Source organism: Oncorhynchus masou, chromosome 24 (genome assembly GCF_036934945.1).
Source record: "Oncorhynchus masou masou isolate Uvic2021 chromosome 24, UVic_Omas_1.1, whole genome shotgun sequence".
NCBI classification, from domain to species: Eukaryota; Metazoa; Chordata; class Actinopteri; order Salmoniformes; family Salmonidae; genus Oncorhynchus; species Oncorhynchus masou.
The window spans coordinates 77,288,702-77,300,365 of NC_088235.1; the positions used below are offsets into that span (position 1 = coordinate 77,288,702).

The 11,664-nt window shown below is 42.6% G+C and overlaps 1 protein-coding gene across 1 annotated transcript; it reads left to right on the top strand.

Annotated features, from left to right (window-relative positions):
- Positions 1 to 1,553: 1,553 nt before the first annotated feature.
- malt2 (MALT paracaspase 2) lies at positions 1,554 to 10,273 on the top strand. The gene is made up of 17 exons (XM_064935001.1): positions 1,554 to 2,066; positions 3,203 to 3,350; positions 3,600 to 3,766; positions 3,906 to 4,036; positions 4,566 to 4,716; positions 4,899 to 5,086; positions 5,274 to 5,370; positions 5,578 to 5,622; positions 5,739 to 5,780; positions 5,951 to 6,154; positions 6,272 to 6,449; positions 6,563 to 6,637; positions 6,726 to 6,853; positions 6,981 to 7,130; positions 7,339 to 7,496; positions 9,099 to 9,233; positions 9,483 to 10,273. The coding sequence occupies exons 2-17, from the start codon at positions 3,214 to 3,216 to the stop codon at positions 9,939 to 9,941; spliced, it is 2,445 nt and encodes an 814-aa protein (XP_064791073.1). The 5' UTR covers positions 1,554 to 2,066; positions 3,203 to 3,213; the 3' UTR covers positions 9,942 to 10,273.
- Positions 10,274 to 11,664: the final 1,391 nt, after the last annotated feature.

Consider the following 11,664-nt stretch of genomic DNA (forward strand, 5'->3'; position numbering starts at 1 on the left):
CTTCAGCCTAGGTAGCAAATTATCAAATGGAAGATATAGGCCTATGTTTTTGGAAAATACAATTATTCTATGTCTTAGGATACAACACAGTGCAATGAGAAATGTATTATTGTTAGTACACAATTTATTGTTTTTGCTGTAAACTGCAGTGATGTAGGCTAATATGATTAACCCCTCAAACGTCCTTTTGTGTTTCATGCAGAGATAAAGCCCTGATTATACAACTATTAGGAACAGTTTTTGCTTTATTCTCTACAGTACAAGGTCCAGAAAATGACATTAAGACCACTCATGGTGTATTTTGTCAAGATGTATCGACGTTTACACATAGGCTATAGCCTATTGTTCTATGGTAGGCCTTTGACACTGAGATGTGCTGCTGTTTGTTGTAGACAGTGGTGTAAAGAACTTAAGTAAAAGTACTTTAAAATTATTAATTAAGTAGTTTTTTGGGGTATCTGTACTTTACTATTTATATTTTCAACTACTTTTACTTCACAACATTGCTAATGAAAATAATGTACTTTTTACTCCATGCATTTTCCCTGACAACCAAAAGTACTCGTTACATTTTGAATGCAAAGCAGGACAGGACAATGGCCCATTTGCACATTTATCAAGACAACATCCCGATTGCCTCTGATCTGGTAGCCTCACTAAACACACGTTTCATTTGTAAATTATATCTGAGTGTTGGAGCGTGCCCCTGGCTATCAGTAAATTTAAATAACAAGAAATGGTGCTGTCTGGTTCGTTTAATATAAGGAATTTGAAATGATTTATGCTTATTAAGTATATTTTAGCGATTACATTTACTTTTGATACTTAAGTATATTTAAAACCGAATAATTTTAGATTTACTCAAGTAGTATTTTACTTGGTGACTTTCACTTTTACTTGAGTCATCATCGGTTCCTCTTTTTGTGTTGTCCGTTGTATTTTTCTTTTTACTCAACTATGACAATTTGCAACTTTTTCCACCACTGGTCGTGGATCATGTATCCCAAGTCATCCTATAATTAACATTGCCACCAGCATATGCCTAAAAAATCGCTAATGCCATTATACTAAACCAGGATTGGCTGGATGACTGAAATTAATAGAACTGTGAGTGGGGTTCGAAAAAAAAATCTGTAGTAAAATCTAATTCATTTATACTAGAGATTATTTAGGGTCATTCTCCATCTAATGGCTCAAAATTTTGTTGGTATTATTATTCCATCACCTGCCGAATAAAACATATCATATGGCCCTACTTCTGAAAAACGCAATTATCACTGCTAGAGTTCTTCCGAAAAAAAATGGCCTTGTTTATTCTCGTCACCTTTTGAGATCTACTTATTTCGTGCAAGATTTTGTGTGTAAATGGGGAATATACTTTTTTTTGTGGATTTAAACTTGTTCCGCCACTGTGTGGCTTGTCTATTTGTTGTCACGGCCTTATTGTATTTCATTCACGGTGGCGTATTAATGAATGCGTTGTAGAGCAAACAACGCAATTATCATACCAGGTTGTAATATTTTTTTTTAATTGGCTTGGCTTTCTCAGTGATTTTACCCATGAACCGCTAGTGTTTCTGCAGCGTGATGGAGTTGTCTCTTTTGTTGATAGTTCCAAAAAGATACATATTTCCACTGACGCTGAGTTTTGGTGTGATTCTATTGGCGTAGGGAAGGTGAAAGTAAACTTGAGGGGGAACATGGTTGCTTTCATGCAAATACAAGGGACAACACAAAAAGAGGAACCGATGTGAAATGAGAAACAAGACATTGTTCAACCAATTGTGAGAGTTGATTCACACCGAGACGAGATTGGCAAAACGGACTACTCTAGTTCCGAAATATATGATTATCGATAGAGATTTCTGAACTAGATGAGAGCGGTCGGTTTGTCTCTTCTTCCACTGAAAACTATATTGAACAACTTCTTGTCTCATCGAAAACATCGTCGGAATCGGTAAAGAGGCGGGCGCTTGTAAGTTTTAAGATAAAGATACAGTAGTCTCGTTTACGTGGACGAAGAAATTCATCTCAGGTTATTCCGGAAGCTGCTGAATAGAACGCAGGTAAATGGATGCGCTTTCAGTCACTCATTTAAGTGAGCGATACATTCGGATAAATAGGCTATAGCAGTTGACCGATATTTAGGCCTATTCGTTATGTTGTAATGTGCTTGTTTAATTGTTATAGCGTTTAACTAGGCTACGTACAATCCAATCATACAAATATTTTTTCACAGGCTTTGCATACTGCCAGTCACCATAAGCATAATCAAGTGAAAGTTGTAACCATAGCATTAAGAATACTAGAATGGACATGAACGTTGTTATGATCATATAAAGGTCAGCCATTTTGGTCAAGTTTGTCAACCATGGTTTGCCAGTGCTGTGATTAGATATTGTGTAAAATAATGTATTTGAACAATTTATCTGCAGTGTATGTTTGTTAGCTAGCTATAGCAAGCCAGTTTTAGAGGAATGATTCCATTAATGGGTCAAATGAACTGCTAATATTCCAACATTCCATTCAAACAATGCAATCAATCCACAGCCTATAGCGGACTAAACTCCACCTCCGCTATCCATGGCCATACACCGGCTGAAACTAGTTGATGACAGGACTTAGACAAGTTGTAAATGCAACAAGTACTCATATTGTATCATATAATAGCACTCACAGCTTTACAAGAAAACTGAGACATTTCTGGCCTGTTTACATATATTGTAGAGGCTATTTATAAAGAAAATAGGTATAAAACCTGTATAAACTGTATGTATAATTATATGACAATATTTTATGTTGACAATAATTATATTACACAATTTCTAAAATATCACATGTCTTACTTTTATTTTCATGTATAAGTAAAATCAGGATTATGCCTCTACTGCCATTCATTCCAGTTAGACTGTTTGGGATTTTTCCCTGACCAATATGGCTGCCATTTTCTCCCCATTCTGGAACTTTGAGGATCTATGACATACCTCTTCTAGTAATTTAACAGGATATCTATGGTTGGAACAATGTGTCTTCTGTAGTGTGTTCTGTCATCACAGCCACTCAAGGCGTGACTGGCACGCTTGACTCTGGATGACCACAGTTACAAGTTTATTCCAAAATGTTTTGAGGACTGTGAAAACTAAGGTCAATAACCATTAGCTGTTTCTTTTCTTCCCTACAAAAAAAACAATATTGTTTGAAGACAGACTAGAGATGGGTGACTGGAATCTCAGCATTGGGACTTTGAGTGAAGGAGCTCAGAGCAGGTTAGCTGACATGCTGGATAATGCTAAATGTGGATGGAGACAACTTGCCAATGTTGTCACTGAGGAACCTCGATTCCGCTGCAGGTGAGACTTTGAAATGAAACACTCAATGCTAATAGCATTGTTAGAGCTATGATGTTGATAACTGAGTTCGTACCCAATATTCTTCACAGAATAATCTGTCATCTATACCGAATGATAACACTCAATCTGTAACTTTTCTTAATGGTGATGTTGTGAAATTGTGGTGTTTTAATGATGGTATAAAGCCGTACAGAGAGAATGTCGATGTTTAGCCTGACCTGTTAGTGGTTTGTCACCATTTATTGACAGTGAGAATGAGATGACCAGCTGTTCGCTCCAGGTGCTCAGCCCGACAGGCAGCCCCAGCCGCTACCTCCTAGAGAGGCTATCTGAGCGCTCCTGCACCCTGGGCTTCCTGCTGCACTGCCTGAAGAAGATGGAGCACCATGAAGCTGTGCAGTACCTCACTGCAAACGGTCAGTCTTAACCTCTGCCTGCCTGTCTCTTTCTCCCTGAAATATATATGATATTTGCTATATTTTAGCAACACTACAGGTGTCCTCTGTCACCTTACTTGTTACCTCAATCACTGTGAGTGTGTATATGTGTGTGTAGTGATGGAGCGGTTTCAGATCACAGTGCAGCCCCAGGCCCAGCATGCTACAGAGGGAGGCAGGGTTGTGCTGGTCTGTAAGGCCATTGGTCCTGCTGCTATGGGCTACCAGTGGTTCAAAGGCAAAGAAGAGGTCAGTCCATTGCATATTACAGTAATTATACACTGAGTATACAAAACATTAAGAACACCTTCTCTTTCCCTGACAGATTGACCAGATGAACCCAGGTGAAAGCTATGATCCCTTATTTATGTCACTTGTTAAATCCACTTCAATCAGTGTAGGTGAAGGGGAGGAGACAGGTTAAAGAAGGATTTTTAAGCCTTGAGACAATTGAGACATGGATTGTGTAGGTGTGCCATTCAGACGGTGAATGGGCAAGACAGAATATGTAAGTGCCTTTGAACGGGGTGTGGTAGTAGGTGCCAGGCGCACCCGTTTGTGTCAAGAACTGCAACGCTGCTAAGTTATTCATGCTCAACAGTTTCCAGTCTGATTCAAGAATGTTCTGCCACACAAAGGACATCCAGCCAACTTGTTTAATTAAGGGGTAGGGGGGTGCAACTCAATATTAGGAAAGTGTTCCTAATGTTTGGTGTACTCACTGTGTGCCCACATACAGTGTAAAGTGTATGAGTGAGATAATTTATTCTCTCTTTAGGTGCTAGGTGGAAGTGGTTCAGAGCTGGTCCTTTGCCCTTTAACCCCAACCCACCAGGGACACTACATCTGCCGGGTCAACCATGGAGAGAACTTTGTCTTCTCCCAGTGGGCACATGTCCGCATTATCAGGTCAGCTGGCTCCAGCACAGGTAACTCAATTCAACTATATTTTCAAATATAGTTCAATCAGTAGAACTAATGTAGTCAATGCACCAATGGTATTAGAAGATCGTCTTGGCATTTAGGCTCTGTCCTTCCTGAATTCATCACATTGACTTCACCTTGCATTTTTTTTGTGTCATAACCATTAGGCCCCTTGGTTGTGTTTCAGGTGTCAGTAGCAGCTTCTTCCCCCCCTCAGTGAGTGGAGTGCGTATTGTCCGTCAGCCCCGGCCCCAGGTAGTAGCTGAGGGGGACTCCTTGTGTCTGGACTGCTTTGCTGAAGCCAACCCTCCTCCTCAGTACCAGTGGTACCACAATAAACAACCAATGCCAACAGACAAGATAAGCACCCTGAGGGTCAGTGCCGTTTTGGGTCCCCTGAATATATGATTACTTACCTTTTTTTTTAAACTCTATGTTTAAAAAGCCTGTATCGTAATTATAGGTCCAGTTATGTCAGACATCTTGGGACTTGTATGTGTCTGTTCATTAGCTGTATATGATTGTCATGTTTGGGGATGTTATGTGTCGTGATTGTCTGCAGATACTGTGTGTGACCACAGCAGATCGAGGAATGTACAGCTGCAGGGTGTTCAACTTGTACCATGAGGTGTGGAGCGACCAGGTTCATGTCAAAATAGGTGAGAGTGGTGCATCGGCAATGATTGTATTGTCTGTTATTTCTGTTCTGTGGTCAGAATTTTACGACGTATTTTGTATGTTTCCTTTTTAGTGTTGGCTTAGTTGTGAGGATTCGTGCAGAAGTGGTTCTATGAATATGTTTTGATTGTCCCAGAAAGCACATGACACAGTACTTTGACTGACTTCCTTGTTTGTGGTTTTTGTAGATCCTGGTTCCTCCATTGATGCCTCCTGGGGAGAAATAGACCCTGGTACAGGCATGATAGTAATTTAACCAACTTCACTGTTTTTCTACTCCATGTCGCACCAATGTTTTTGGGTGGTAATGTGATTGTTTATAACATGGTTATGAATGAATGTTTTACAGCTGCCACACCTAGCCCTGCCAGGCAGATAAGTAAATTATATGGTAAGTGCAGTGAACAACATAGCCATCTAAAATAATATGCATTGTCGAAAAAAAAGCTTTAAAAACATAAATGACTGTATATGATTGTCCATTTGAATAACATTAATAACAGAATGTTTTTGATGTGTACCCTTTTTCCTCATACCTTGATTTCCTCTTGTTTGTCAAAGCCACGGACAAGGTGGCTCTTCTGATGGGAAACATGAACTACCTGCACCACAGGCCTCTGCGAGCGCCCATGGCTGATGTGCACGAGATGACCAACCTGCTGCGCCAGTTGGACTTCAAGGTGGTATCTTTGCTGGACCTCAACTGGCAGGAGATGCACAGCGCTGTAACTGAGTTCCTACTGCTGCTCGACCGTGGCGTCTATGGTCAGTTTAGTTACTATAAGAAATCATGGTAGTTAAATAGTCATATTATTGGCATTGTCCAGCTGTGTCTAATAGTGCCTATCCCTTTCCCGTTCCTCCTCTCCCGTCATGTTCCAGGGCTTCTGTACTTTGCGGGTCATGGTTATGAGAACTATGGGAACAGTTTCATGGTGCCCATTGATGCCCCGGCTTCTTATACCTCAGAGAACTGCCTGTGGGTGCAGGATGTGCTACAGCGGATGCAGGAGCGAGAGACGAGTCTCAATGTATTTCTATTGGACATGTGTCGCAAAAGGTACAGTTCTCAGCATCAACTATGTGATTGGGCTCTATGATAATGTAATAATGATATTGCTGTTATGATGTTGTAAATGAACTCATATCTGTACTAAACTTGTACTGTTTTAGAAACTTGAACGACGGTGTCCCTCCACAGCCAGGGCAACTGAAAGTGACCGCAAACATAGTGTTTGGTTATGCCACGTGAGTTGCTTCTCTGCCAACTTAAAGTGCCTCTTTCACTCATACACGTATCACAGAATGTGTTATATTAATCTCTGATTATGTCTAGGTGTGTGGATGCAGAGGCCTTTGAGGTGAACAAAGACGACCTGTCCAATGGAATCTTCATCAATTTCCTCAAACAGAGAGTCATGGAGGACGAGAAGGTCACTGTCATGCTGGACAGGGTGGCCGAAGGTATGACTAATGAAGTAAAAAAAACGAAAACATATTTTGACGTATTGTGACACTTGATATCGTGAATATCAATCTTTACAAATGACTGTTAATGTAGTTTCTCTGTTTTGTTCATGTATCTGTACAGACATGGGTCGGTGTGAGATCACACGAGGGCGTCAGGCTCTAGAGTTACGCAGTAACCTTTCTGAGCGGCGTGCACTCACTGACCGGATCCAGAGCTCCGGCTGCCCAGAGACCACCTCGGCACGCAACCTGCAGTGGGCCATAGCACACGGTGAGACCTTTGGCTAATTCACCATGCATTTTTCAATCAAAGTACATTAGTGGAGTGACCGACTGGGTTTTGAACCAGGTCATATGTGTTACATTATCCCTCTGAGCTAAATCCAATGCATTAGCTCTGGGAGCTGATATGCATTTTCTGGTAGAACTAAGTAAGCACTGCATGACGGCTTCAATAAGCATTAGCTGTCTCTGTCCAGTTCTTCCAAAGAGCCGTAACCTGCTGTTTGACTGTGGCGTGACGGTGCAGCTGGGCTTCGCAGCAGAGTTCTCCAACATCATGATCATCTACACCCGAATATTGGAGAACCCCAAGGAAATTGCGTCCTGCTCGGCCCATCTCACAGACTTCACTGAGGTTAGCTTCTCCATTGTCAAAATGTCTTAATATGCTCAATAGACTTCAACTGCAGCACAGTCAGGGTTGGTGACTCTTTATTAAACATTTCACAGTAATAAACTCATCAAAAAAAGAAACGTCCCTTTTTCAGAACCCTGTCTTTCAAAGATAATTCGTAAAAATTCAAATAACTTCACAGATCTTCATTGTAAAGGTTTAAACACTGTTTCCCATGCTTGTTCAATGAACCATAAACAATTAATGAACATGCACCTGTGGAACGGTCGTTAAGACACTAACAGCTTACAGACGGTAGGCAATTAAGGTCACAGTTATGAAACTAAATGACACTAAAGAGGCCTTTCTACTGACTCTGAAAAACATCAAAAGAAAGATGCCCAGGGTCCCTGCTCATCTGTGTGAACGTGCCTTTGGCATGCTGCAAGGAGGCATGAGGACTGCAGATATGGCCAGGGCAATAAATTGCCATGTCCATACTGTGAGATGCCTAAGACAGCGCTACAGGGAGACAGGACGGACAGCTGATTGTCCTCGCAGTGGCAGACCACGTGTAACAACACCTGCACAGGATCGGTACATCCGAACATCACACCTGCAGGACAGGTACAGGATGGCAACAACAACTGCCCAAGTTACACCAGGAGTGTACAATCCCTCCATCGGGGATGTTCGCAATAGGCTGAGAGAGGCTGGACTGAGGGCTTGTAGGCCTGTTGTAAGGCAGGTCCTCACCAGACATCACCGGCAACAACGTCTCCTATGGGCTCAAACCCACCGTCGCTGGACCAGACAGGACTGGCAAAAAGTGCTCTTCACTGACGAGTCGTGGTTTTGTCTCACCAGAGGTGATGGTGGGATTTGTGTTTATCGTCGAAAGAATGAGCGTTACACCAAGACCTGTACTCTGGAGCGGGATCGATTTGGTGGTGGAGAGTACGTCATGGTCTGAGGCGGTGTGTCACAGCATCATCGGACTGAGCTTGTTGTCATTGCAGGCAATCTCAACGCTGTGCGTTACAGGGAAGACATCCTCCTCCCTCATGTGGTACCCTTCCTGCAGGCTCACCCTGACATGACCCTCCAGCATGACATTGCCACCAGCCATACTGCTCATTCTGTGCGTGATTTCCTGCAAGACAGGAATTTCAGTATTCTGCCAAGGCCAGGGAAGAGCCCGGATTTCAATATCATTGAGAACGTCTGGGAACTGTTGGATCTGAGGGTGAGGGCTAGGGCCATTCCTCCCAGAAATGTCCGGGAGCTTGCAGGTGCCTTGGTGGAAGAGTGGGGTAACATGAGGGGGAGATGCACTGCAGTACTTAATGCAGCTGGTGGTACTGACTGTTACTTTTGATTTTGAACCCCCTTTGTTCAGGGACACATTATTCCATTTATGCTAGTCACATGTCTGTGGAACTTGTTCAGTTTATGTCTCAGTTGTTGAATCTTGTTATGCTCATACAAATATTGACACGTCAAGTTTGCTGAAAATAAACACAGTTGACAGTGAGAGGACCTTTCTTTTTTGAGTTTGTTTCTGTCATGTGGACATGCAATCACACTTGTTCCGGTTTCCAATTGTGTTCTGTATGATGGCAGGGTTTGGATATGGATCTGAAGATGAGTAATCAGGAGAACCTCCTAGATGCAGGGAGTTTACTGCCAATGGAGATCCTCCTGCCTGCAGAGCTTCCAGGCCTCTACACCCGCCTGAAGGGACTGCAGAGACTTACGGTCAGGGTTCATTTTACACATTGAAATCTCATGGGTGCTCCACAACAGTGGGACCAGTGTTGGTATTCAAACTCTAAATCAGATATTATTGTTACCTGTTTTGTTTGGGGATACGGGAGAGCCCAGAAACCCTGGAAGAACCTTGCTCAAGGTGATTGTGAATCCCTTCTCTGTGTAGGCCTATGAGTTATGTGACTATCACCATTTTCTGAGCTTTGACGCATCTGCTTTTGTTTGTTCTCATTACAGAAGGAGTTGACATTCACTGTGTGCCTTCAGTATAAGTATACAAACTTGGATGAGGAGGTCCATGAGAGGCAAACTGTCACTGTGGGCAAACCACTGGTATCCAAACTCAATCTCCACGAACCTCGGCTTCCCCGCTCCTACTCGGCCTCCTCCTCATCCGACCTTCACTCCTTCAGCCATTCCTCCTCCTTCCCAGAGGGCTTTGGGCCAAGCTTCCCTGCCTCAGAGACTTCCTCCATTGGCTCAGCTTCCACCACCTGGTCATATTACTCACAGCCAGGAGTGTCTGCCACCCCATCTTCCCCCGGGAAGTTAAATCTACCTGTGGAGGATGACAGTCCAGAGTTGTTTGATTCTGACGCCCCCCAGCCTCTCACCACAAGCAAAAGCCTGCCTCATGGTCAAGTAGAGGACCTCACATATCGGTTCAGTAACATGCACAACTTCCATTCATGTTAGTCATGTCAATTTGCAGTGTTGTAAGCCGTGCAACTACTCCACAGACCTACACATGAACTTATAGTGCAAATTACTTTACAACAAATTGAGCCCATGACCTGCATTGTTTATATGTTAAAGAATATGTAGAGAAAAACTGATGTAATCTCATTTTTTTTTAGCTCATGTAATGGGTGTTTGTCTTAATGTTATGAACATATAGTGCCTTAAAGCATAACCATTTGGGCATGCTGTTAATACATTTCTTTCACATCTTTCACATGGTGGATTTAACTTTTTTAAAATTTTAAACAGACATAAATAACTTATTAAAATGTGTTTGAACATTTTGATTCTGGCCCCTCAAATATTGTACACAAAACACAAATCATTTAGGCTGGGATATGTTTATTATCCTGTCAGAGCCTTTGCAGTGTAAGAGATGTAAAATGTTTGGACATGTAAAAAGTGTCTGCAGACGGAAGGAGCCGAGATGGAACGTGTGGGGGGAAATCAGTTTGATAGAGACTGTATAGCAGAAGAGAATTGCAAAGGAATAAAGTGTTGTAACTGTGGTAATGAGACAACATCCTTGGAATGCCCAAATATGGTGAAAGAGGTAGAGGTGGCCAAAATCAGGGCAGTTCAGTCCGTCTTCTATGCGGAAGGTTCTATAAAGGGTAGAAATAGCAAAAGGTCCGACACAGCAACAAGCAGCGATGCCTGCGTGTCACCTGCAGGATCCAGACATTCTTCAAGTAAAGAAAGTGGACTTTGTGTCATTTATAGCAATGGTGATAAATGGAACTACAGAAGTAAAAATAAGTCAAGAAAGATCGACATTGATCCTGCAACTGAACTCTTTCAAGGATTAAAGGATTTTACATCTGAGGAGTTGCAGTGCCTTCGGAAAGTATTCAGACCCCTTGACCTTTTCCACCTTTTCTTACGTTACAACCTTATTCTAAAAGGGATTAAATAGTTTCTTCCCCTCCATCAATCTACACACAATACCCCATAATGTCAAAGCAAAAACTGGTTAGGAAATGTTTGCTAATTGATCAAAAATAAAAAAAAACATCACATTTACATAAGTAATCAGACCTTTTAATCAATACTTTATTGAATATCCTTTGGCAGTGATTACAGCCTTGAGTCTTCTTGGGTCTACAGTCTGCTGTTCCCACATGCTTCAAGAGGGCCACCATTGTTCCTGTTCCCAAGAAAGCTAAGGTAAACTGAGCTAAACGACTACCGCCCTGTAGCACTCACTTCCACCCTACCTGACACCCTAGACCCACTCCAATTTGCTTACCGCCTAAATAGGTCCACAGACAATGCAATCTCAACCACGCTGCACACTGCCCTATCCCATCTGGACAAGAGGAATACCTATGTGAGAATGCTGTTCATCAACTACAGCTTAGCATTTAACACCATAGTACCCTCCAAACTCGTCATCAAGCTCGAGACCCTGGGTCTTGACCCCGCCCTGTGCAACTGGCTACTGGACTTCCTGACGGGCCGCCCCCAGGTGGTGAGGGTAACAACATCTCCACCCCGCTGATCCTCAACACTGGGGCCCCACAAGGGTGCGTTCTGAACCCTCTCCTGTATTCCCTGTTCACCCACGACTGCATGGCCATGCACGCCTCCAACTCAATCATCAAGTTTGCAGACGACACTACAGTGGTAGGCTTGATTACCAACAACGACGAGACGGCCTACAGGGAGGTGGTGAGGG

Excerpts from the sequence above, each read along its gene's own strand:
- malt2 (XM_064935001.1), top strand. The coding sequence starts at position 3,214 with ATGGGTGACTGGAATCTCAGCATTGGGACTTTGAGTGAAGGAGCTCAG. Across the intron at positions 5,087-5,273 it reads ACAAGATAAGCACCCTGAGG|ATACTGTGTGTGACCACAGC; the intron begins GTCAGTGCCGTT and ends GATTGTCTGCAG. Across the intron at positions 6,155-6,271 it reads GCTCGACCGTGGCGTCTATG|GGCTTCTGTACTTTGCGGGT; the intron begins GTCAGTTTAGTT and ends GTCATGTTCCAG.